The 27,587-nt window shown below is 44.4% G+C and overlaps 1 protein-coding gene across 2 annotated transcripts in view; it reads left to right on the forward strand.

Annotated features, from left to right (window-relative positions):
* The window catches only part of TXNDC11 (thioredoxin domain containing 11), a 60,102-nt gene that overhangs the window by 13,893 nt on the left and 18,622 nt on the right, over positions 1–27,587 (forward strand). The window contains exons 4-6 of one of the 2 annotated variants that reach the window (XM_060648517.3): positions 681–810; positions 10,587–10,680; positions 27,193–27,305. In XM_060648517.3, coding sequence (XP_060504500.1) covers positions 681–810; positions 10,587–10,680; positions 27,193–27,305 — 337 coding nt within the window. The remainder of the gene's footprint in view (positions 1–680; positions 811–10,586; positions 10,681–27,192; positions 27,306–27,587) is intronic. The other variant, XM_060648518.2, reaches the window with a different exon arrangement.

The raw sequence follows: 27,587 nt of genomic DNA on the forward strand, positions 1-27,587 counted from the left end.
TTAAGAGTGATGTGTATGGGGTGCCTGGGTGGTTCATTCGATTGAGCCTCTGACTTGCGCTCAGCTCTTGACGTCATGGCTCATGGGCTCAAGCCCCACGTCGGGCTCTGTGCTGACGGCTCAGAGCCTGGAGCCTGCTTTGGATTCTCTTGTCTCCCTCTGTCTCTGCCCCTCCCCCACTCATGCTCTCGCGCTCTCTCTGTCTCTTTCTCTCAAAAATAAGTAAACAATAAAAAAACATAAGAGTGATGTGTAAAAGTAAATTCTGCTTGTTGAATTACGTACTTAAGATCCTGGAATCCTGTAGCAGTTTTGGTCAGTTTCCAGGATTGCCTCTCTGTTTGGTTTTGTTTTTTTAAAGAAATATTGTTTGGGGATTTTTTTTTTTTTCTTTTCTAGAGGCTAGAATGAATGAATGTTCTTTGCTTTGAAATTCCATTTGCAGTTGAATTAAGCTCATAGAAGGGCAGTGGCTGTTTGTACCTCTCCTCACCTGAAATGCTTAGTTGGCCCTCCTTTCACCTGCTGGGACACAGAAGGCTACTTCCCTGTGAAGCAGTCGGGATCCTAAAGCGAGACATTTTCGTTTCGTGGTGTTGATGATTTCAGTTACACGTAACAGGTCTAATGCATGGTGTATTATTTTTATTTGTTATTTTTTTTTATTTTTTTGGTACTAGTTTTGGACCAATCGAATACAAAGGCCCCATGAGTGCTGTTTACATTGAGAAGTTTGTCCGCCGGGTGATGAAACCACTTCTCTACATCCCATCTCAATCAGAGTTACTAGATTTTCTCTCAAACTACGAGGTACTTGTCTTTCATATCTCCTCCCGTCCCCAAGGCTTCACCGGGTGGTGTTGGATTGTGTACATTAGAAGGGTTTTTTATACCTCCTGATTTGCAGCATTGAAAAGATCGCATTATAGATAAGCTCCGCTTAAATGCTTTTTGAGATACTTGATTATAGGGATGGTTTGGCCAAGTGAGTTTTAAGGGAATAGAACACTTGTAAAACCTTGTGAATTTTTCATTTGGGAATTTCCAGCAATTTTCAATTTGTCTTGTGATGAACTTAGAGGATATAAGAATTAAATTACAATTTTTATGCACTGCAAATGTCTAAACATTTTATTTGACTCTCATGGCATGTTACTGTGAACTCCTTGTTTTTTGTGTGTTAGTTGTAGTTTAGCTTTAAAAAAACCTAGGAATGTGTGCCTTTCTGTTTTATAAAGTGCATAACTGTTTCAAGGCCTTGTTAACAGAAAGTTTCCTAACATGGTTCTCTGCTGCTTTCCCATTGCCAGCTTCATCCCGTGGTAAATCACTTTCGTAGGATCTTCAGTGTGTGTTCAGGACAGCTTATTATTTCAGAGGCCAGTACAAAGCTTAAAATAATCTCAGTAGATTATAAGAATAGTTCCACAAAAATATTCACTGGAACAAGTGTAAATCACATTTGGGTGTAGAAAATAAAAATGATCCTTAGGTACAACAAAATCGGGACCATAAGTACCTGAGCGATAAACCCTATGAACCCAGACCTCACTGAGGGATTTACTAATTGTGATTGGGTTGGATTTTACCTTTTGCGTTAGGGAGGTTTTCTGTAGACTGGACATGAATTTCTTTTACTGGGACCTCACAGCTTTTTCAGTCAAGTTAGCAACACTCTTTGATGTGTTGTTAACTGTGGGTAGATTTCCTGGGCGGTGGTGTTAATATCTAGGTACTGAGCCTGTAAGTTCCCAGATGTGAATTAGTGCGAATGTGCCCTTGACCTTACGTGGAGACTGGATAGATTTTTACGCCCTTCGTGGGCTTGGCTCTCGTTCTTCCCAGGCACGCTGGTGGGCGGGAACCATACTGGGAGGCAGGGCACCTGGGCCTAGTCCTTTGGTGTAACAAGGACAGTTAGGTGTAAGAATTGTGTGGGAAGTGGGTTTTCATGTAGATTTGCAGTGGATGACAGAGGCACGGAGGCAGTACAGCCAAATGGTGACTTAGGACACCGAGCTCTGTCACTTGTTAGCTATGTGGCCTGTGGGCTACTTAACTTCTTTAAGTCTCCATGTTTTCATCTATAAATCGGAATTACATAAGACATGAAAATGCCTAGTGGATGTAGTCCCAAGAAACGAAAATTTAGCAGTAGAAATGACATCATGGAAAAATCCTGGATATTCAGCACTATCGAGAGAACCCCCCACGTGCATAGTACTTGCTGGCACTCCCTACTTACGTAAGAAATCTTTTGTGTGCAGGGGCAAAGAGGTTTTCCTTCAGGTAGGCTCTGTAGGGATTTTACAGAACACAACCTTCTTTTTTTTTCTTTACATTTTCATTCAGTCTCTCCTCAAAAGTAAAGCAGAATGCCAGAGGAGCTGTGGCACACACACACACACACACACACACACAAAATAGGGAAAAAGTTGATATCATTTAGCCTTGAATAAGAGCACCAAGAGGCGGCTTCATTATCTTCAAATGCCCTGTTAGAGATTTGTATCCGGAGAGTTCTGAGCCAGTTCTTAGCAGGGATCACATGATAAGGAGGGATTGCTAGAGGCCTGCGTTGTAGCCCTGATGTTTGCAGTCTCTGATTTCTGAGTTTTACGCAGATTTTTCATCTACCCAGATTTCTCATCTCTGAGTTAAGTGAATTGGCTCAGATAATCCCTCTGGTCTTGGCCAGGTGAAGTTTAGAGGCTGGAAAGAGGCAGGCAGAAGAAGGTTCATCCATTATTGGTTGGGAAGTATTTTTCAGACCATGCCTCTGGACATCTGTATCAGTATTCTTTCTCATCTTGTTTTATTTATTACCTCTCTAATGTCTCTGTGGTTGGCTCTGCAGGAGAGAGACAAGTCCCTCATAGTGACAGCAGCAAGGCTGATTCCTTAACCTTTAGCCTCCGCGTTCTCTGAATCTGCTTTTCAGCAGTGCTTTCAGAGATGACGCTCCGAGTTTGACAGAGTCTATATCAGATGCACTGACATGCCGGCGACATTACTCAAGGCTGTGTTCCGGCAGCCCACTTAGTTAGAATGATGTCCAACGATGATTGGCCTGCCTTTCAAACAGGACCAGGATGGGGCCCTGTGTGCTTTCTGCCGGCCTTGAAAACGCTTCCTCCCGAAGTGGTAGATTGCTTTTATTATGTTGGTCTCATCTTTGTCACTGGGCTGCTTCTCACTGAGGTGAAATTGTCTGGTTGGCAAGAGACAATATTTGATTAATGGTGGAAGAACTCGGGAGTCAGGCCCAGCACAGGGCTCGTGAAACCATTCAACTTGTGAGACGTACCAACACTGCGTAGATGTGGTCTGGGTTTCATACGCGCTGTCTATAAGATAGCACAACGGCACAATTCTAGATCCAGAAATGAAGCCACTGTCATGGCTTTGAGAGTTGAGTAGAGAGAGGAAGGATACAGGGATTTTTGGAGGCCCCACTCCAGAGCACCATATACTTTTGGATGTTCCTCTCAGTTAAGGTTTCTCAACCTCAGCTTGATTGACGCTTGGAGTCAGGTGATTCTGTGTTTGGGGGTGGGGGCTATCCCATGATTTCCAGAATGTTTAGCAGCATTCTTGGCCTCCACCTATTAGATACCAGTAGCACTCCCTTCCCCCCTTAGCTGTGACAACCAAAAATAGCCAGGCATTGCTATATGTCCCCTGGGGTGGGGACAAATCGCCTCAGTTGAGAACCTCTGTTTTCAATTACTGTTTTTCCAAATAAGGCCTTCAATGTCTCACAGGTATTAGTAAAAACACATCTTTTTTTCATGTAGCACACAGAATGCCACCATCTGATTGTTCCAAGTTTATCCGCGTATAACAGGGCAGAGAGCATATGAAAATAAAGCAGTGCCTTGACTAGAAAATTCTGGAGTGTTATCTGTGGAAGATTAGAGACAGAAATTATATATATGTATATATATACCTATACATATATACGTATACACGTACACACACACATATACATATGTATACATACATACACACATATGTATACATACATACGTACGTATATGTATGTGTGTGTGTGTATGGTGGTTTTTTTGTTTTTTTAAATTTTAGAGCACACATGAGCAGGGGAGACAGGTGGGGGGCGGGGAGAGAGAATCTTTGATCAGGCTCCACGCTCAGTGCAGAGCCTGACACAGGGTCACTCTCATGACCCTGGGATCGTCATTTGAGCCAAAATTGAGAGTCAGATGCCCAACCGACTAAGACACCCAGGCGCCCCAGGAATGACTTGTATTGTCATCAGCAGAGCTTTCCCTGATACTCGACCTTTTATTCACATTGTTGGTGCCCCTCCCCCAAAAGCGTGCCTCCTAAATATCTTAAGGATCTTGCCAATTTAAAGAAATCTTACTAACGAAAGATAATTTTATCAAAACCCTTATCTCCTAATTTATATTTTTTATTAATAGGGATTTCAGTATCAAGCGTGTTTAAATTTGAGTATATCCGAATTAGGCTGAATCATGAATGTTTCTGTGGTACTTCTGGGGTTTGTTTGCTTTTTGCTTATGTCTCTAGGTGTGTTCGTGACATCTTGTAGGAATGCATTTGGTAGTTTCCCCTCTTTAGAAAAACCATATTGATTAATTGTAAGTTTGTCTCTCATCCAGATATTCGTGAGTAGTTTGGACCGACACAAAATTGTGCCATTAGTATTTATTCCTTGAGAAGTGATGATATTCTGAAGTTAACAACTTTGAATGTAAACTTTTATTATATTGTACGCATCCTGACCGTATGTGTATATGCTTCTGTCGCTCTGATGTCTCAAACCTGTGCAAATCCGTTTGTCACTAACCCCGGTTTTGTTTGTAGAGTAGGACTCTGAGCCCAGATGCAACGTTGAGGAAAATAATTTTGCCTTTAACTTACAGAACATGACAGAAAGACATTAAAGGGTGAATATTGTAAATATTCTGTAAATTCCCCAATACTTAGCTCATTATTAGCAAACGAGAGTGTGTAAACTAGCCCTGGTAAGTGCCCTCCAGTGTTCACGTGCTTTTACTTCTGATCCTCCTAATAGCCGTGTAAGACAGAAATGATAAGATCCTTCTGAACAGATTGAAAAGATGGAGTACGGAGGGTGTAATTTAACCCTAAGTGGAGACTGGACTATGGCTTAGAGTTTCTTGCTCCCCAGATTCTCCCTTGTGTACGAAGAAATGTTTGAGGTCCCGGAGTTGAAACTTGACTATGTATCTAGAGGTCAAAACTTGGGATATTTAACTATTTTATGTCATTTTTGAGCCTTTCTCTTTCAGGATGGAAAAATTTTGAAGGTGTCGGCCTCTTAATTTGACTTCAGCTTTCTTCCCTTCATTTTCAGGAGTGTTTTTTAAGAATGCTGATTAAGGATGGGGCCATGGCTATTGACCTGTTAAAGCAGCAGAGTTTTACCATTTCCTGTTATTGATTGGCCCATTTGCATTTATTCTGCAGGGTTGGGAGTGTTCTTTGGTAACCCCAACATTGAGGCAGGGTATGGTCTAGAATTTCTTCCCGGATGTGCACTCAAGTCATACCTACCTTGGGGCAATTGGCTGACTCAGTTGGTGGAGCACACAGCTCTTGATCTTGGTTGGGATTGTGAGTTTGACCCTCATGTCCAGTGTAGAGATTCCTTAAAAAAATAAAGTAAAATAAAATAAATCATACCTGCCTCATAAATAATGAATGTAGCTAAAAACTGAAGTAAACTCGCCAACGAGGGAGAAGAGCTGGAAGTCCTCTCATTGACAAACCATGTTAAGACATTCTCCTTTCTGCATTCACTCCAACTAACTGGAATCCCTCTTCCTGGAGGGTTCTTCCTGCCTATTTGAGATGCAGACAGGAGAGTCTAGTTGATGACTTGTGGACAGCATGGACACACATATGACATGGTCATTTTGGTGGCTCTTGAGTTCAGTGGTTAGGGAATAGGAGTCAGTGATGGTAATGTCACTGGCAAAGAGACTAGATCTAACACGGTTCTAATTTTAGTATTTCTTAAGGTATCATTTGATTTGGTATCACTAGCTTCTACATCAGTAATGCTTGCTTTTTTATTTTTTAAAACCCTTGACAGAATCATCTGATTTGTGCCTTGTAATCTACCCACCAGTGCCAACAGTTTATTTAGAACTCTTTCCTTGTAATTTTTAATGAATTTCTATAATTTATCCATTTAAGATGAGTGATTTAGCATATATCCTTTCATTCATTCTTAGCAGTTTTGGCAAACCACCATTGTTTTAAGTTTAAGTGGCATGGGGAGAATCTTAGCAATCTTTTGGTGGGGGAAGCAGGTGTTAGGAAAATTGCCAGGTGAGAGAGAAAACCTGGGTATTGTGGAAGAAAATGGAGTAGAATGCCTGGCACCTGCCGTCCTATTGTTTGTTAGTAAAAGTCAACTCTGAATGTTGAGCAAATTAACAGATACTGCCTCTATCAATTCATAGTTCGACAGCACTGAGCGAAACGGTTTTAAATTTTCAGGGTGTGATAATAACATTAGTACAGAAATATTTCAATTGCCTTGGACTAGAAGCACTCTGAAGTAACTAGTGTTACGGCCACTAGAGGGTGTGTGCACCATTTGCTGAAATTTATGCCACCCTGCAAATGGTGTTCACTTAGTAGAGAACTCGTGTATGCTGACAAGGATATGCTGGCCTCCTATAAATAGCCTGTTTCCAACCTCATTATAGCAGGTGCTGAATATACTCTACCCCCATGGAATGGAATTAAAAACACGCAAACTGGGTCAAGTTAGAGTCTGGTATTCATCATATTTTATTCTTTGCTGAATTGTCAACTTAACGGAGGAGCTTTGTCTCCCTTATCTTTTTGTCTCCATTCTTTCACTCGTTCACAAGTGTTTATTTTGTGCCTGCTCTGTGCCAGGTACTGTCGGAGCTGGGTATGTAGTGATGAACGACAGAGTCCCTCTGTTTCGTGGGGGTAAACACGGAGATAACAAACAGGAACACAGACAAAGTGCAGGGAGTTGAGTAGTGTCCACCCCAAATCCCTACCCCCCCCCCCAAACATCAGAACGTGGCCTTATTTGGAAATAGGGACTTTACAGGTGTCATTAGTTAAGGATCACGAGATGAAATCATGTTGGACTTAGAGTGGAGCCTAACCCCGCTAATCGGTGTCTTTATAAGAGGACGCAGAGACATAGGCAAGAAGGCCGGGTGAAGACACAGGCAGACGTGGGAGGGGTGTGGCCAAGTTCCGTCTGGAGCCACCCAGAAGCTAGGAGAGAGACAAGGAAGGATTCTTAGAGCTTCCAGGGAGGGCACGGTCCTGCTACCCACCTCGATTTTGGACTGCCAGCCTCTAGAACTGTGAGAATGCATTTCTCTTGTTTTAAGCCACCAGGTGGGTGGTAATTTGTTACCCCAGCTTTAGGAAGCTAACACATGAGGTCATTTCAGATAAGTGCCCCCAGACAAAGAAAGAAGAGGGATAGGATAGACACGAGGGCGGGGAGGTAGGGTGTAGCTGTTTCGGAAGGAAGAGGAGACCTCTCTGAGGAAATGAGGTTTGAGCAGAAAGTCACAGTGAAGCCTGTGTGTGGCCCAGCCCTGAGGAAACTTGGCGAAAGTGCTCCAGAGGGCGGGCGCGGTGAGTCGGAGGTCCTGAGGCAGAAATCGGGCCGGTGGAGCCAGAGCAGACGGGAGATTGGTAGGAGACGAGGTCCCAGAGGGGTCTTGCTGCTTTGCTGCCCTGTGTCCTGATTAAACCTGTGATGAGCTGCACACGTGAAGGAAGAACACCACTGGCATCTGAGTTCCTCTGACTGTTTGCGTGGTGGCTGCTTAAGCATCCCGGGAGCGGACTCACGGGACACTGGGGTGGGAACCTGGGGTCGGAAGACCTTCACACGTGGGTCAGCATCCAGTGAGAAGGGACAGCCTGTGTCCCAGCGCCTGGTTTATGTGCTCGCCCAGCTCATCCGAAAGGGCCTTGCAGGTGTGGGGGGGCGGGATAGGGTTGTCTGCTCTGTAGCGCCCCCTGGGTTTATTTGCGGCTGAGCAGACAAGGGCCCTGGATCTGGAAAGGTCCTGGTATGTGAATATGCATATGTTGTGTTCCCCAAAGTCCCCCTTTTCCAGATGTAAGAAAGGACCATGGAGGAACCTAATCATGGCTCAGAGACAGCTGTTGGGAGACATGGAAGTTCTAGGGACGTGGTCGGTATATTTGTCTTAGTTAAAGCACAACCAGAGCCGGTTTAGTAACGTTTAAGTGATAATTGGCAGTAGAAATAAACAGGTAATTATCACCTCACTTCTTTGCTTTTTTTATTTTGAAATATTTCAAGTTACATTCTGAAGTATGCCAGTTTTCAAAATTTAATACAGACCGTTAATGGTACTGTGAATACTTGAAAAGTAACACTTGAAATCGACTTCGCCCATTTCTCGAGTTCAAAGTGTCTACTTTTTTTACAGTTTCTGTAGCCTTTTATCATCTCCTGTAGCTGTCGAATGTTAGGATTTTCATTTCTTTGGCAATGAGAAGTGAAAATAGTTTTTCTTATGGGGTTGTGTGCTTCGTATTGTTTATGGAATTACTTTGGTCAAACTGCTTGAAAATTTCGTTACGAGTTCTGCAAAGAGAGTCTCCTTCATCTGAACTACGTAGCTCCTCAGAAAACAGCAGCAGTGACACCATCAGCAAGAGAAAACCTTTACGCGGTCAAGGTGTCTACACAGGACCCCTGCGAATGGTCCAACCATTACTCGTGTTTAAAGGCTTAATTTGGGTTTCCCCTGAAGACTCAGAATTCACATTTTTCTTACTTGCGTTGCTGTGTGCACACGTGTGCATGTGTGTGCAGAACCATGTGTGCAGCTGTGTCGTGCACGTAGATTTGCACATGCTCACAGGCCACACGAGTGAGCAGTGAAATTTGATTTTTAGCCACGAAACTTTTAATAGGCAGAATGGATTTATTCCATTTGATTTGGGTTTGGAACATTGGTCAGAATTTAAAGAAACTTAAATGAGTCTGTTTTCTATCAGTTTACATTTTTGTTAACCTTTGTGCCCAGTTTTAACTAAGTGCCTAGAATTTCTCAGGATTTTGTCTTCCTTTGTGCGTGGTAGAAAGGCTTGTTACACCGACCTAGCCTTGCTTGGAACATTCGGAACCCAAACACTATAATTCTCCTTTAAGCCAGTTCTGGGTTGGCTTGTTAAACACATTTTGAAGGAGTTAAGCAAAAGAAAATCCTGTTTTCAATAACTTTGCTTTTTGATTTCCTCAGTTGTTGGAAAAATAAATTATTTTTATGATTTTTTTTTTTTTAGGTGTTAGAAGTAAACATTCTGACTATCCCAGCTTCTAAAACCAGTTCGTTTGTTAAGAGACTAAGCAAGTGATTTAGATTTGAAAGATAGTGTGTTCCACTACAGATGAGAAATTTCCTCTTTTATACCATGTGCTGATGTAAACTTTTACCAACAGATAACAGTTTCTCCTTTAGCTTTGGGATCTGATTTTGTCCCAGTGATCAAATCAGCTCCAGTTATGTATTAAGAGCGTGCTTTCGGGCCAAAAGAGTCTACATTTGCCTAGTGCTCTTTCAGGCTCATTCTTCTCAGTAACCCCATGATGCGTTGTCCCCGTTTGCCCGAGAAGGAAGCCGAGGCCTCCCGTTGAATGGTCCACCCTAGACCCTTCAGCATCAGACTGGAGCTTAGGTCTTCTGACTCCAGGCCTGGCAGTCTTTCCCACTTTGGCTCTTAAGATGGATACTGTCAGAACAACACCAGACAGAATTGGTGCCACAGAGCCTTCAGACAAGGAAGAAATTATCCTGACCTGGAAGGCAGAATACGTCTGGACCATTAACTGGCTTGGCAGAATGCAGGGGCGCCCTGTGGTGAAGCTTAAGAGAAATGGGATGAGCAGGTGGCAATACATGTATAGGAAGGAGGGGAGGAGCAAGAGAGCAAGAGACGAGCCCTCTGCAGACCGACCTGATGAGCCAGGAGGATTGCCGTTGTGTGGGCGGCGGGCTTCTGGGGTGGGGTGGGGGGGGGTAGGAAAGAGCCCCTGGAAGGATGACCTTGAAAGATATAACCTGATGTCCAGTAAGTGGGAAGGCATGTTTGGAGTGAATGAGAGGAAGTGATTGAGGACGAAGTCAGAGAGAGGTTACAAAGAAATCATTGATACAACATGCCTGGAGATGCTAAACAAAAGCCATGAGTACTTGAACTTGATGGTGAGGTTTCTCGCCAGGGACCTAGGAGAACTGTCCGAAGAGGCTGGAGAGACCTTGGGGAGAGGGAAGGAAGTGTCAGCTCTGACACCACCCCCCCCCCCCCCCCCCCCCCCGCCGTAAGCTGCGCCTCCGTCCTTTCCCCGCTTGTTGCCGAAATGGAGGGAAAGCTGAGTCCTATCCCCAGCTTTCCCCACGTGTTTAGGCTTTTTAAGAACTGAGGCACGACAGGTGGCACTTGCCAAATCATGATGTCCTAAAATATTCGCGTCACGCCGTGTCCGACGGTACGTCAGTCACCCAATTCTGTTCTTGTTCCCACAGCCTGGAGTCCTCGGGTACTTTGAGTTCAGTGGCTCACCCCAGCCTCCTGGTTATTTGACCTTCTTCACTTCAGCGTTACTTTCATTAAAGAAAGGTAAACACGATTCGTATCTAGATGTCAGTACTTTTAGCAAATGTGTGTATATTGATACTTTCTTTTGTGTACGTTGTCTTCATGTTTATATGTTTAAAATGTTCTGATTCCTTTTCTCTGTATTTTTATTAAATGGTTACACTGTTTTGTGTTGTATTGACAAACACAATACCATGCTGTTTCAAATAGAGTCTCCTAGATGTTTAGCTTTTGAAAAATGTGGCTTGGTCATCCTGTGTCTGCAAGTCCGTGTTTTGTACTTGAGAATTGATAGCATAACATCTTTTTTGAGTGTGTAGGTACAAGGTTTGGTCAGAGTTTTTAGTGGTTGTATTATTGCCAGTCGGATGTACCATGATTTAGGAATATGTTTCCTTCAGGAAGTGTTTTTACAAGTAGGAAAGTCATACCACATTATAGCCTAAGCCTGCTGACAGTTTCACTATTCTCAAATTTATTTATCTACCTACCTACCTGCTTACCTATCTATTCTTTTACTTGGTGGAATCCTCTTATTTGAGGTCCCTATTTGTAAAGTTAAACATTGTATCCTGGCCATCTTTTCACATTGCCCATGTTCTTCCTCTGTTACAGTCACAACCTCCTTTCAGTTCTCTGTCCGGTACACTTTGTTCTGCTCCCTTGTCTCTGTCTCCTTTGTTACCACTCTGGTCCAGGCCCCTTCCCCCGCCCCCTGGACTAGACCAATGGGCCCTTAACTGGTCTCCGCTCTTACCCTCTCTTCTTCACATGGGAGTCTGTTCTCCCCGGCCTCTCGGGCCCAGCTCCCCACACAGCAGACCCCCTGTTCACCCTTCGGGGTCCAGTTCAAACACCCCACACTTTCCCCCCATCTCATTTGGCTACCCGCTTGGTTTCTTTCATAGTGCCGGACATGGTTTGTGTTTACGTATGAAGTTATGAGATTTGTTTAACGTCTGTCTTCCTCCCCAGACCGTGAGACTTCTGAGGGTAGGGCCTGTGTGTCTTCGGTTTAGTGTTCTTTCTTCAGCATCTGGCACATCGTGGTGTTTCAGTTGCTTTTTGCTGAGTGACCAGACTGATAGTTATGTCATCTTTCCCCCAGTAAATCAACCAAAAACACGTAAATATCCTTCTGTTACTGGGGTATTAAATTGCCTCAACATTTTGGGGGGGGGGGATTAGAATAGTAGAGTATTAATACTTTGAACGATCGTATGACTGGCCATTTTAAGATACACACTGCCTTAAGGTTTTGTGCACAGAGAATCTATTCATGTTTTTCATCTTGGGCGACATTGCAAGAGGAAATTAAGCCGTCACATAAGTATGTGTCTGTCCACTTGAAAGATTCCGAGCTGCACAGATTCAGGTGACTGAGAAGACTTAGTGAGTGAAAGTTTGAATTTTGGAAGCAACATACTGCCAAAATAAAAAAGCTTAAGAAGCAGATCCTCAAAAATGTTCCTAGAAAATGAAAGCTCTTCAGAGGTCCCAACTGAAAATTGTACGTGTAAGGCTAATCTGCAGTCATTCCCGGAAATGATGGTAGCGTCCAAGTTCTTGAGTTGAAGAGGGTGTTTCTCGATCATGGATGGATGTTTTATTATCCAGTTAGCTTATATTATGTGCTAATGATTCATCTTAAGTTAGTTTGTCATTCAGAGGTTTCCAAAATAGGACTTCTTTTTTGGAAAAACCTTTCCAAGTGAAGAGAGTAACTTTTCGCCTGTGTTTTCTTTTCGTTGTCTAAGCCAAGGAGGGTGACACATGGCTAGAAACTACTCAAAGGGACAAAAATGAACCTCTTCGGCCAAATCACTAATATTGACAAATGATTACATGACGTTTCTTCTCAGAATAAATCCAGTCAGATTACCTTTACTTGCGACTCTAGTTGGGTCTGGTAAAACCCTCTTGCGTCTGAACTTTGCGAGAGCTGAGATTCATTCTAATTCATCGTTTTTCACCTCTCCCTTAAGGTGAACGAACCATTTTTAGAAGCAAAAGACAAATTTGGAATGATACCTTTCCATAATCTGTGCCCTGAAAGAAATCTTGCCTTGAGCGTCTTGTTTGTTTTCTATGTTGCTTTCTCATACCCAGCAGTTACATGGTGTCTTACTTACTTTTAATAGTAGGTGTTCGGTAAGAGAAACATGTGCCCGCTGGTTGTTTGTTTTTGTTGGTGGTGTTGTTGTTTTATGTTATAGTTTGAAATGTAAATTTTAGGGCAGGGCTGTGTTTAGATTGTGTCCACAGATTGAGGCCTAAGACACATTTGCCACACTCAACGCTTGATTGTACAGAGCTCAACCAAAGAAGCATTTAGACTGTTGCGGTAGAAAGCACATGTCCGGGCGCAGTGCACGGGTGTTCCCGAAATGCGCACACCTTTCCTTTGCCTCAGTCTTTTTGTAACTGTCTCAGAAACAGCCAGGACTCTGACATTTGTCTCGAAGCTAGCCGGCCGGCCATCGCTGTCCAAGAATTTGGAGAATGTCCTGTATGTGAAGCCTCATGCCTCGGTGCTGGGAGAGTGCTAAGAGTACACGCCTGCCTCAGGTGCTGGGAGAGGGCTAAGAGTATATGCCTGCCTCAGGAATGTAGGCGTTCAGTTGTGAGATCTGGTTCCGTGGTACTTTGCTGTTCTCTTAAGTTGGTTTTTGTTTTTTGTTTTTTTTTTTATGTTTTTATTTACCTTTGAGAGAGAGACAGAGAGAGAGCACGAGCTGGGGAGGGGCAGACACAGAATCGGAAGCAGGCTCCGGGCTCCGAGCTGTCAGCACAGAGCCCGACATGGGGCTCGATCCCACGAACCCCACGGTCATGACCCGAGCTGAAGTGTGATGCTTAACCGACTGAGCCACCCAGGCGCCCCTTTGCTGTTCTCTTAAAACCGTTTGTCTAATGTTTGATAGTTTTACACGTTATTATAAGGTAAATAGGGAATATTGGCTTTCCACCTGACCACTTAATATTGACTGCTTTCTCTTGTCGTTTTAACTGTTTCCGCTCGTCTCAGTTATCCAGGCCTTTGCTTCACCGGCTAATCTCAAGTCTTGGTGTTGATTTGTGAGTTTATGTAGGTCCCCCTGTTAGGAGGTGTGGGCCCCTTTGTTACATTTCTTCCCTAGCCATTTTCATTTTACTTTTATTGTTTTTTATATAACACTTCTGTATTTTCATGTAGTTAAATCTATGGTTCTTTTCCTTGGTTTCTTTGATTTTTTTTTTTCCTAAAAATTTGATCACTAATTACTTCGTTTTCTTTTTAAATTTAAAAATTGTCTAGCTCTTCATGCTACCTAGATTTCTTTTGGCTTAACATACAAGGCAAAATACATTTTTCCTCCTCTTCTTACTAGCTAATCACCATTTACAAAACAATGCTTCCATTTTTCCTCATCCTGATGATGCCTGGCTTTATCACAGAGTGTTGTCTTCTGTGTCCCAGGGTCTTTTTCTTTGTTTTCTCTTGGTCTGGATTCCTCTTTTTGTATGAGTAAATACCATTTCATTTCTTGCTTTGTAAGTTACTACCTGCTAAAGTCAGGACTTCACTTCCTCTGGTTCTGGTGTCCCATGGAATCTTCTTCCTCTTCTTTTTTTTTTTTTTTTTAATTTATTTTTATTTATTTTGAGAGAGAGAGACAGTGCAAGGTGGGTGGGGGCAGAGAGCGAGGCAGACACAGAATCCCAAGCAGGCTTCCTGCTGCCAGTGCAGAGTGCGACATAGAGCTTGAACTCACGAAACTGTGAGATTGTGACCTGAGCCAAAACCAAGAATGGACGCTTAACCGACTGAGCCATGATTCAGGTGTCCCTAGAATCTTCTTTTAAATCCATCCGTGCATCTCGCTGGATTTTGGTTGTAATTGTATTAAAGGTATAAATTGACTTAGAGGTGAGGGCCACGTTCACAATATTTGGCTTCCCTTTTTCTAAAAGGATCACAGCATGATTATTCATTTATTCAAACCTTTTTGCTTTTTATAATAGGCCTTAGGCATTCCTCATTAATGTTTAATCATTTCTGAGTGCTGAGTGATTGATGACTTGTGGGCCAGCAGTCTGTGTGTGTTTCAGGATTTGGAGGGAAACCAGTCTCATACAGTTCTCCACTCTCCCCAGACCGCAAAGCCTCTTCGAACCATTTCACACTTGATCTTGGCAGGCAGGCTTTCTTCTTTTGCCCAAAGAAAATTTGGTAGAAGGGTCAGTGTTTTTAAGTTGCTTACTTGATTTTTTTCCCATCTTATGATTATTTCGTTATTTGCTGTAAGACTGTTCTGGTACAATGTTGTTATAGTTTGCTTTGATTCAGTGACTTTCTGAAAAGAAAATTAGCAACCAGTTTCGATCCTGGTTTTCATTTGGCCTCTACAAAAGGGATGCAGCGTCGGTGAGTGGGGGAACCCGTGGCCTGGGCGCCCGCACTGCCTGGTCCTTACCTTTTGTCCGCCACGGACGGGATCTGTAAACTTGAACGAAACATTTAACTTTTCTTTGAGTTTGTCTAACTGATATTGGAGAAGGTGAGGAGAAGAGTAAAGCATGCTTTATAAGGCCACGTCATGTGTGCGACACCTTGTGAGTAAGATCATAGTCCTAATGTCTGTAGTAGCTTCATGAGAAAGCCAGCTGGTGGAAAGGGCTCAAAATAAGTATTGGGTCTGTTTCCTCGGCTGATACCTCCACCAGGTATCGTGTACCCTGACTGACTAATGAACGGACAGGCCTTCCTTTGCTTGTAGCTTCTCCTTGAGCGGCCTGGTGTTCTCCCTGTGGGAGCAACTACAGCCCTCTCCCACCAGGATTTGAGTTGCTTTGTTCAGATAGTATTTCGATCGAGTGTCTTGAGGCCAGGGTTTTGTCCTCCCCTCCTCCAGCTTCAGCACCCTGCTTGACCATTGTTGTCGTGGAAAAGTTGAACGAATGGCTCTAATACAGGGCACTGTACCTTGAAATCGCTCGAGTGATTTGAACAATGAGATGTAAAGTCACCTTGGGCCCCTCCCCGCACCTCTCCTCATGCCTAGACTTTTGGGTTCCTGAGACCAGGGTGTAGGCAGTGGTCACAGCTGGACTGGGTGCACCCCTGCCTGATGCATTCTTTGTAATTACGCTTTCTTTCCACTGACTTTTCACAGTCCCCTGACACATGAATTGAACTGAAATTCACATGGTACTTAAATGTTACCTTGAGAATACACTAAACCATGAATTTAGGATGTCCTTTCTACTTTCTTCTGCCACCGTTCGGAATTCCTAAACATATATGACTAGGGAACCTTTGGGAAATAACTGTTGTAATGAATTTTTTTACAGAGGAATTTATTAAAGGAAGGGGTTTTTTTTGTTTATTTTTCAGAGAGAGAGAGAGAGAGCGCATGAATGCACAAGCAGGGGAGGGGCAGAGAGAGAGGGAGACACAGAATCTGGAGCAGGCTCCAGGCTCTGAGCTGTCAGCATAGAGCCTGATGGGGGATTCGAACCCAAAAACCATGAGATCATGACCTGAGCTGAAGTCGGACGCTTAATGCAACTGAACCACCCAGGTGCTCCATATTAGAGTAAGGACTTCAAATTCCAGTGTAGGGTCCCTCTACTCCACCAGGTGGCGTCGGATTAAGCTGTGATTTGCTGGTTGAATTGGGTCAAGGCACAGAAAAAATGGTCTCCTCCATATCCTTATTCATGAATAAAGCTAATTTTTTTGGAGCACTTTTCTGTTAGATTCTGAAATTTTATACAACATCAAGAAGTCTGAAGGGTAGGGTTTTCTTATTCTGTGACAGATATTCTCAAAGGTATAGAAAAAACGAGGGACTGATTTCTTAGGCAGCATTGATTCTGAGGTTCCTTTTTTTTCCTGGGTTCCTGGGTCTGACTCTTGGGAGTTTGGATCAGGCATTGGGTTTAACGATTCTCACTCGTGAATGAAACAGGTTCTAGGGTCAGTTGGATTTCTTGGATGATCTCACTCATTGTCACTGTCCTCACTCATAGAGGGAAATCTTTTCCTAAGTATCGCCCTGTGTTCTGAGGCCCTCTGGGTACCGATTAGTGCACGTTAGAATAAGCATGTTAGAAATTCCATACTTTTTGTTCCTGTACTTAAAACTGCTTTTTTTCTTAGGTGCCGTTATTTTAGCAAGGATGTCATTCTATTTCACAGGAGATGCTTTTATTCCCATTCTGACTTCTCTCTTAAGCCTTGTAAATGCTTCTGGGTAAGAATTAAGGCCAAAAGCAGACCTCCCTGCACTCTTAAGGTTCAGAAGCATGACTAACTCAACAGACATTTGAGATCTGTGCTCCAAGTGTAAAGATGAATAAATCCAGTACCAGTCAGTACTGCCAGATAGTGTGGTGGGCAGGTAGGGTCGCCTACAGTGTGAGTCCAGGGATGGGTCTGTGACAGGTTGTTGGAGCGTGGAGGCGGGACATCCACATCAGGTCACGGAAAGCTGCTCAGAGGGGATAGTGCTGGGGCGGGAAGGGTTTCCCAGGAGAGTGAGTTGTCAGCCTTCAGGTGAGTGTGTTGGAAACTAGAGAGAAGATGGAGGGGTGGGGGAAAGCAGAAGGTGTGCAGGAAGCTGAGGAGCAAATTTGGTCACATCTGTAGTTGTTTTGATTCCTTAAACCCATATAGGAATATAGCTATTTTGATTTTTTGAATTCCTTATATTTTAAAAATAGCATCATATTCATTTTCTAATTGTTTTCTGATGTGTTCTACCTTTTGAAGGTTGTCCTGTTTCTACCTATTTGAAGGTATATGTGTGTGTGTGTGTGTGGGAAAGAGAGAGAGAATCCTATTTCTTCAAGGTTTTGGTTTGCTTGTTTGATGTTTTTTGTTTTTGAAGCTGGAGTAAGATTCCAAAGAACCAAAAACATTAAAATCTTGAAAAACTCTCAGGGATCCTCTATAATGAAGTCACAAGCTTATAGCGAAATAACTCAGTGCAGACAAACCCATTTGCAGTCTCTACTTGACCACTTTTGATGTAAAGTTGAGTAGGTAAGCTGATGCTGGGCTGAGCCCTTCCCTGAGTCAAGCCCTTTGTCTGGATGAGCCAGTCTTCACTGCCAGTCTCTGAAGGAGGAGCTGTGACTGTCTCAGGTGGGGGACAGGCCCTCAGGAGGTTGTTAACGCCCTGGAGGCCACTGCGGTGGGCAGAATAATGCCCCCCCCAAAGATACCCACGCCGTAATCACCACGGCCTGTGAGTATGGTACCTTACATGGCAAGCAGGAACCCAAGTTGCTGATCAGCTGACCTGGATTATCTGGATTATCTGAGTGGGCCCAGTGTAATCAAGAGGATCCTTGAAATTGGAATTGAGAAGCAGGGGCACCTGGGTGGCTCAGTCGGTTAAGTGTCCGACTCTGGGTTTCGGGTCAGGTCCTGAACTTGCAGTTTGTGTGTTTGAGCTCCACGTCGGACTCTGTGCTGACAGTGCAGAGCCTGCTTGGCATTCTCTCCCTCCCCGCGCCCGCCCTAAACCGCTCTCTCTCAAATAAATGAACTTAAAAAAAAGTTGGAATTGAGAGCCAAAGAATAGTGTCAAAGTGATGCAATTTGAGAAGGACTTGTCCTGCCGCCCCTGACTTTGAAGCTGGGAGGGGCCGCGAGCCAAGGAGCGCAGGGGGTCCACCGGAAGCTGGAAAGGGCAGGACCTGGGTTCTCCTCCCCTGGAGCCTCCCGAAGGAGCATGCCCTGCTGACCCCGTGATGTTAGGCCAGTGAGGCCCGTTTTGGAGGTTCTGGCCTCCAGAACCGTGAGATTAATTTGTGTCCTTTTATGTCTTTTAATCTCCTGAATCTGTGCAACTTTGTTACGGTGGAGGGAGCTGACTCAGTCACGAAGCAGTGCACGGGGAGCCGAGGTAGGAAGCCAGGATCCCCTTCCTCCCATTTACTGTCGTGCTGTCCTGGGATGAGGAGAATGACCCAGTATGGTGTTTCCCGCCTCCTGGCCTTTGCCCCTGATGCTGCTTTACTGGAAGCCCTTTCCCTAGTTAACATCCGCCTTTCTGGTTTCTCCAGGCCTACCTCAAGGCCTTGTGGCATTTATAAACACCGCCTTGCTAGCGTTACGTCTGGCACGTTAGGGACATGGAATGGAGACGTGCATCCCACCAACCCCCTTCCTGGACCTCGTGCTGCACTAGTTGGCCGTGTTCCCACTCAGCAGCTGGCATTGTTTTCTAATGTTCCCTTGAGCTTTCTTAGTGTCTTCCCAGCATAAAGTTCCCATAGGCCCAGACTGAGCCTCCTCATAAGTCATTTTAGTGGCAGGTGCCCTGTGGGACCACAGACTACCCGGTCCTTCCTTCCAGCTGGTCCTCCATCTGTAAGATGCCCTGGTTGCGTTGGACCTTGGCCTGTTTTTGGAAGCTTGGGAGCTAAGAATTGTTTTTATATCGGGGAAGGGTTGTTGGTGAGAAAAAAAATAAAAGGAGGTGTGACCCCTAACTAAGAGCAGCCTAAATGGGGTTGGAGGAGGGATTTGTAACCGAGTGGGTTTCTTTTGTGAAGTCCTTCCTTCTCTGAAGGTGTAAAAACAGAAAGGAATTTAAGCGCAGTGCGCACAAGGAAAGTGTTTGAATTGATCGTTGTAATGTGCTTTGGTTAAATGGGGACGGAGGGGGTGCGGGTGTCAGTTCATGTGTATCGCTGCATTTTGTGCTCCCCTGAATGCATTTGGAGGTACATTTCTGTCCTCCCTAATTCAAGAGAAAGTAGAAGTCCCAGCGAAAGAGTTCCGTATCTACTTAGCACTCAGCAGTGTCATGGCAAGCCCCGGAATGCGCGTGTTGTCGTCTCGGGCACCCAGTGCCAGATTAATTTCTAGATGATTGCTTTGTGCCTCATACTGACTTTTGAAAATACACACATCTCGAAGTGACATTTCTAGGGACAAAATGCAAGTAATAGCTTCAGTTCGTTATGTTGAAAACAAACATTTCTGTGATCTGTTACATTTCTTTGAAGGTTTTTTGCATCTGGATGAATGTTTTATTGGAAATGTGGGAAATCATCCATTGAAAAATTATGAATCACTGTGTAAATGCCGAATAACGGGAGGGGAGTAGTTATTCCTTTTAATACAATCCCATTTCCCTTTTTTGTGCCTTGTCTAAAACCTTGGAAAGGAGACTGGGAAAGCAGAAGGTAATAGAAATGGCAAAGTATGGAGTAAAATGAGGATCGTTCCCAGGGTGGAAGGTTCCGTGATGCAGGTTTGCCTTTTGGGATGTCACTGTTGCCCAGAATACAGACAGGAGAGCTGTTTTCCCAGGGGGTCTGTGGCCTCCTAACTATGCTGGTGAAAAGACTTGATCCAGTGGGATTAAAGTATCATGCTTTACTTGTTAGCAGTTCTCTTTAGGAGTATTTTTCTTGACCTGATACTATGTTTCGCTCCACGATCCCTGAGAGATTAGTTCACACGGATGCCCGTCCTGATGTTAAAGTTTCTGCACTGCTCAGCTCCAGTGTTTCTGCCCGTTAAAGTTTCTGCACTGCTCAGCTCCAGTGTTTCTGCGCGTTCTTTCAGTGTATCTTTGGGGGCCTTACTCTGCAGTGCACCAGGTGCTGTTAGCTCTAGGCTTCTGAGAGAATTTCACAAGCTCAGTGGTTTTATACCTAGAGTCAAGATCTGGAGACCCACCTTTTCCTTCCTGAAGGAGAGATGGGGACACACACTATTAAAAATGAAAATAATTGGGGCATCTGGGTGACTCGGTGAAATGTCCGATTCTTGATTTCGGCTCAGGTTTGTGGGTTCGAGCTGTGCATCGGGTTCTGCCCTGACAGTGTGAAGCCTTCTTGGGCTTCTCCCTCTGCCTCTGATTCTCTCTCACTCACTCAAGAATAAATAAACTTAACAAAGTTTAAAAGTAATCATTCTCTTCTGTTGGAGGGGTTTTTGTGGGGAAAAAAGTGTGAGAAACATTCTTAGGTCTCCTTCCCAGATCATTGCCCATCATTAAGACTTACTGGCTAAGGGCGCCAGGGTGGCTCAGTCGGTTGAGTGTCTGACTCTTGATTTTGACTCAGGCCATGATCCCAGGGTCATTGGGATAGAGCCCTGTGTCAGGCTTTGTGCTGAGCGTGGACCCTGCTTAAGATTCTCTCTCTCCCCCTCCCTCCGTCTCCCCCACTTACATGCATGCGCTCACTCTCTAAAAAAAAAAAAAAAAAAAAAAAAGACTTACTGGCTGCTAGATTTATTATCTCAGCCTAATTTTCTTCCTGAGTTTATATGAATCTCACTTTTTCATGATTACCACTGTGGCATAGTCCAACAGAAATGGAACATAAACCACATAGATATTTTTAAATTTACTTATGGCTGCATTAAAAGTTAAGAAGAGGGGCACCTAGGTGGCTCAGTCAGTTAAGTTAGGTGGCCAGCTTCTGCTCAGGTCATGATCTCGCAGTTCATGGGTTTGAGCCCCGTCAGGCTCTGTGCAGACAGCTTGGAGTCTGGAGCCTGCTTTGAATTCTGTGTCTCTGCCCTTCTCCCCCTCATGCTCTGTTTCTCTCTGTTTCTCAAAAAATGAAGAAAAACATTTAAAAAAATTTTTTAAGTTAAGAAACTGGTAAAAATAACTTCTATCTATAAAATAATACATTTTGTTTAGCCCAGTGTATTCAGGTTATTGCCATTTCAACAGGCGGTCAGTGTAAAAACTATTGAGATATTTTATAGATATTTTTTGAACCAAGTCTCTTATGCTTTTACACTTAACAGCATGTCTCAATTCAGGTGCTGAATTTTCATTGGAAACACCTGATCTTTGTTTCGATTACGTAAAAATTACAGTGGAAAAAGAGGTATAGCCTCAAGCTGTTTTATATATACTTCAGAGTTGTCCAGGGACTGAGTTGAGTGTCGCTTTAAAATTAATTACGATCAAGTAGAGATAAAAATTGAGTCCCTTACTTGCTCATATTTCAAGTGCTTGTTAGCGTAGCGGCTCCCATATAGGACTGTGCAGCTGTGGACAGAGGCCTCTGACCCCAGTGTCCCAGCGTGACGCAAATTTTTCTTGAGCTACTGAGTCCCCTGCAAGCACATCCCCGAGGTAAATGTGTCAGATTTGTGCTCCCGGCTACCTGTCATTGCTGAGTGTGAGTTGTATAATGTTCCTTCAGGCAAATGTATTATTAATTTTGAAGCCATCAAAACTCTGTCCTCTTTGCTAACAAAAGAAACTATTGTTACTCTTTCTGGAATGGTTGAGAGTTTTAACATTTTTGCCTCCACGAGGTAGTTCTTGCCTCGGTGTGTGTGTGCTTTACCCCAGTACCAAACCGAAGTTTTAATATTAAAAATTGAATTTAAGTCATGTGGTTTTAAGTAAAATAAAGTACTTTGATGTTAAAACAGTATGCAAAGGCCCCAAAACAAAAATCTTGATGTAAACCAGAGATCCCAAATGAGCCAGATGGATCTGAGTAGAAACCAGATGGACTTTCAGATTCTCGCATCCTCAGCGCGTCCTCGGTGGCTGACGCGAGGTAAATGGTGGCCGTGGAAGATGGAAGGCACAAGAAGGTCAGCAGAAGCCATTCTAGGGGGGAGTAGTGGGGGAAGCAGGGGTGGAGCTTTGCATCAGCGGCACAGAAGCAGCCCAGCCTCAGAAGATCACAAGGGCGGTTTGCCTAAGCGCCAAAAGTAGAGGCCCGATGATCGGATCCAAGTGAGACCATTTGGTACCGAGTGACGCGAACCGTGATGTGGCGCAGGGGGCCCAGATGCTGGCCGTGTGTGCTGTGGGCCTCGCAGCCCAGGGACCCGGGGCCAGGGGCTCAGCGCCTTTTGTAGCAAGCGACGGACGCGTATCGCCGGTCTTCACGCGGTGGTCACCTTGACCCGCGTAGTTGCCTGAGGGACCGGCTGCAGGAACTGCTCAGCGACCACTGCTTTTGCCCAGACGGTTCTTTCCTGGTCTTGCTGTATCTTGCAGTGGTCTCTGTGACACCTTTCACTGGGTGGTGAAGAGACTTTACATTTTTAAAAATTAATTGAATATGATCATGTCTGTCATTGTTTGACCTTTTGGTGGAGGAGGGGAGAGCATTATTCTGAATTTATTTACTTAAGTTTTTTTATGTTTGTTTATTTTGAGAGAGAGCGTGCATGTGTGCAAGCAAGCAGGGGAGGGGCAGGGAGAGAGGGAGAGAGAATCCCAAGCAGGCTCCATGCTGTCATCACAGAGCCCAACTTTGGGCTCGATCCCCTGAACTGTGAGATATGACCTGGGTCAAAGTCAGACATTTCACCGACTGAACCACCTCGGAACCCCTGAAATTACTCACTTTATAAATGACAGAGATTCCCTACTGTAGAAAGCCTTGGAGCCCTGCTTAACAGAAAATGTTCTGGGCATAGAGATAAGAAGTGTTATTTTTTTGTGTCTTTCTTACGCTATAAACTTCCCCTGCTAATTCAAGTACTCCTTGTACACATGAGAGTGCAAATTTAAGCTGCTGCTTCTAGCAAGATTTCCGCTATATGCAGGAACTTAAAATAGATGTGTGATTTTCGTAGATCTCTCTGTGTGTGAAAAATAAAATTTTGAAATTGTGATATGTTTGGACATGCGAGAATCTGCTTTGTGCAGGCAGGCTGTCCATTCTTTTTAGTGCAGTTAAACAGGTTTTTGAATGGGCCTTTTCAGCTTACAGGGCAGGCTGTCCCTTATTACTCCTCGGCTCCAATAAACCACGTTGCTGACATTGGCAGACTTTCACATGAACTTCGTCACTGGCTGCCTCCTTCCTTTCCTTCTTGTCTTCTTAGCTGTGGGCCTCCACCAAGATTTAGCCTTCTCCTAGAGGGTGGCGTCTTCCAGCAGTTCATACCCTCTCTTACATCCTGCTTTTTCTTCTGACAGATTGGCATCTGAACTTACCTGCTGTGCCATTTTTTAAAATTCTGATTTTGAGCCAATTTTGTCCTTGCAGAAAAGTTGCAGAAATAGGACAGGGAGTTCCTCAAATCTCTACCTTCACCTCGCTTCCCCCATTGTTCACATATTATGTAACCATTTGTTATAAAGGTGCTTGGGCCAGAATTAAGAACGTAAAATTGGTATGGTTATTATTATTATTATTATTAAATTTTTTTATTCAAAACAAATGTTTAATGTTTATTTTTGAGAAAGAGAACGTGCACAAGCAGGGGAGGGGCAGAGACAGAGGGAGACACAGACTCCGAAAGTAGGCTCCAGGCTCTGAGCTGTCAGCGTAGAGCCCGACACGGGGCTCGAGCCCACAAACCATGGGATCCTGACCTGAGCCGAAGTCCAACACTTAAGCCGACTGAGCCACCCAGGCCACCCAGTATCATTGACTGAACCGCAAAGCTCATTTGCATTTTTCCCATGTTTTCACTGATGTTTCTTTTCTGTTCCAGTATCCAGTCTTGGATCCCACATCACTTTTAATTCTTTTTTCTCCATCTCCTCCAACCTGTGACATCTCCTTAGTCTTTCCTTGTCTTGTAGGACCTTGACACTTTTCAGGGATAGTGGTCATTGTTTATTTTGTTGCTCAGATAGTTGCAGGTTCCACCTTTAGGAGTGTCTTGGGTTCGCTCCTGTGTCCTTTGAACAAGTTTCATCCTTTTTATGAGCACATCTTTATTGTGACACAAAACGTTTCGATCTCCTTTTGTACTCTCCTTGCCTCAGCTCTGGAATTGGCTTCTTCTCCAGGGAGCCCTGGTTTCTTTTATCCAAGAATGGCGTTTAGAAACCAAGATCTGGGCGTTGGGTGTGCTCTTTGGTATGAGGTGTCATAACTTTTAGGCCTTTTCAGCAGGTAGAGCTAGGACATCTATGTATTTATACCCACACGTATGTATATGTTTGTAGTTCTGTTTCTGTTACGTGTGTGTGCGCGCGCGCATGTATGTGTGAAAAGCTGTAAGTTTATCAAAATTCCTTCTGATTCCAGTCTCACACCAGAGTAGAGCGCTCTTCCGTTAATGTCGAACTTCGTCCACCCACCCTGAGAATCCTGGCTCTCGTCGTCTTTAGATTTGCAGTGCTTGGTCGGGACACTGTTTCAGTGACTCACTTCTTAACTCTCCACCCCTACCCCCTCCACCGTGGAGGGGCAGTTATGTTTCTTTGTTAGTGCTTGTATTCCACATTGGGCTCCCGCACCTAGTGGTCGATTTAATGATTTTCGTTTCTGAGGATGTGAAGGGTGAACCATGCTCTGGTTCCAAGGGTCCGATACACAAAGGTCTCTGAGCAGGACCAGGCTGCCTCACCCCTGTTCTCCAGAACCCGTTTCCTTTCCTTTCCCGTCCTGGCCCCCCTTCCTTCCACACATAACCAATCTCTGTCACTTGTGACTTATTCTTCTGGTGTTTCTTTGGTTTTGTGCCGTTTTATGTTTTTGTTATTATTTTTTAATATTTGTTTATTTTTTAGAGAGAGTGCATGTGCAAGTGGGGGAGGGGCAGAGAGGGAGGGACAGGATCTGAAGCAGGCTCTGCACCCACAGCAGAGAGCCTGGCATGGGGCTCGAACTCACGGGCCATGAGATATGACCTGAGCCGAAGTCGGACGCTCAACCGACTGAGCCACCCAGGCGCCCCGGTTTTGTGCTATTTTAAACTCCTTGGGTTTCTTAATATTTTGGGTCACTTAATATTTTGGGTCACTTAATATTTTGGGGGAAAGATAGATGGTCCAACGTAGCCTCAGAGATTGCTGTTCCTGCTTCCTCCCTGCTGGTCGCACCTTGTCTGAGGGGAAGAGGGCACCTCTGCCAGGGAGTGGGGTTAAGCTGGAAGCTTGGTGTGGTCAGTACCTTAATATTTTTATATTTTGGCTGCTTGGGTATAACTTGGTAACATTTAAAGTTAAACCGATGTCTTACTTCACATCTAATAAAGCAGAAAGGGGATAGGAAAGAATGTACCTTTTCCTACATCGTCTTATCCGCTAGCTCTCCACGAGTACTAGATATTGTAGTCAATTTTTAGGCACACAAATGCTGTGTGTACTCCTTGAGGGAAAGAAAGCTTACACTTTCTTTGATCTCTCCCCCCCACCCACCCCCCGGCCACAACTATTTTTCTTACGTTTTGGAGGCTTTATTCTTTCCTGAACACATGTGCCTCTAAGAAACAAACGTATATTGTTTCATCAGGTGTGAGTTATTTTTTGTATTCTGAGAGAGAGAGACAGCACGAGTGGGGGAGGGGCAGAGAGAGGAGGAGGGAGAGAATCCCCAGGACGCTCTGCGCTGCCAGCGCCGAGCCCAAAGTGGGGCTCGATCTCACGAATCATGAGATCATGACCTGAGCCGAAACCAAGAGTCAGACGCTTAACCAACCGAGCCAACCTTTTAAATGAAGAGGTACACTTTATCTTTCTTCAGCTTGCTTTTTCACTCACATATGGCATTGTGTAGACAGCCCTGCCCCATTGTTTTTCACATCTGCAGAGTACTTCCTGGTGACTGTCCTTCGTGTGCCTCTTGGTGCACGTGTGCGGAGAAGCAGTGGGGCTGCAGCCTGTGTCCGCACCTCCCTGTGACAGGTGCAGCTGCTTGTGCTCCCGAGCAGCTGCCGTGTCACCATTTCCCACCAGCGTTGTATCCGAGTATCATCTCTCTACCGCTCACCGTGCTTGGTACTTCCCGTTGTCTCAAGTTTGGGGCAGTTGGAGGGGAAAAGGGGGTATTTTGTTCTAACGGGCTTTCCTCTGAAATAGGGAAGTTGAGTGTGTGTTCATGTACTTGTAAGCCTTTTACATTTTTTCCTTTGGTTTGCCCATTTTTAATTGCTTTCTTTTTCTTATTAATTTGTATGAGTTCTTTGTTCATGCTAGGTTCATTCATTTAACCCATATGTTTTGAGCTCTTAATATGTCTAGGCACCACTACAGGTACTGGGGTAATAGCTATAAACAAGATTCCTAATGTCACATAAGTTCCGAGGAAGCTGGACCGAAGAAGAGAAAAATAAATCAACCAGATTCTGTAGATGTTAATAAGTGCTATAAAAAAATGGAGTACTGGTAGAGCATCTACGTGAGTTGGGGAGGAAGCCCCGGTTTTCCATTACGGACTTCATCCTCTAAATGTTTGCATCGAGGCGGGGTGGTCAGGGAAGGCTTCTCGGAGCAGGTGGGGCTGGAGTTGACATCTGAATGACGAGAGGCCAGCCGTGGAAGTATCCAGACAGAGCATCATGTGCCTGGGCTCTCCAGCGGGGCTAATGAGTGAGGGGAACCAGGTAGCCGGCGATGAGGTCGGGTCGTCGCAGGGAGACAGCGTGTGGGTGATGATCAGAGATGTTACTCAGGAGTAGACGTGAGGTCTGTTTCTGGAGGAGATTTCTCCAGCTCCTCCTCCTCCTCTTCTAGGCTAGGTGACCAGAAAGAGCTTTGCTCTGGGGAATTTGTGCGTCAAGACTTGATGATTGGGTTTTGTGGTGGTTTTAAGGCATAGGCTTTTTCTTTAATAAAGGAAAATTTTCTGTTTCAGATTACCTAGGAACAGTACGATTTGGGGTTATCACAAATAAACATCTTGCGAAACTGGTATCCTTAGTACACTCTGGAAGTGTGTATTTACATAGACATTTCAACACATCACTTGTAAGTATTTTGAAATCACATTTATATTAGTGCAGTGGTTCTTAACCTTATTTAGGTCACAGACTTCTTTGAGAATCGGATAAAATCTCTGGGCACTCTCCCTAGGAAAGCGAACATGATTTTATATGCAAATTTAGGGTTTCTGCAACCCCACTCTGGAGCCCTTGTCCCCACTTACGAACCCAGGCATTAGAGGGCTCTCGAATGTAACATCGAGAAATTCTTTGTTTATATTCTTTGGTTTGGGCCTGGCCTCATTAGTTTTCCTCCTTGGATGCAACT

Source organism: Panthera onca, chromosome E3 (genome assembly GCF_046562875.1).
Source record: "Panthera onca isolate mPanOnc1 chromosome E3, mPanOnc1 haplotype 2, whole genome shotgun sequence".
Taxonomy (NCBI): domain Eukaryota; kingdom Metazoa; phylum Chordata; class Mammalia; order Carnivora; family Felidae; genus Panthera; species Panthera onca.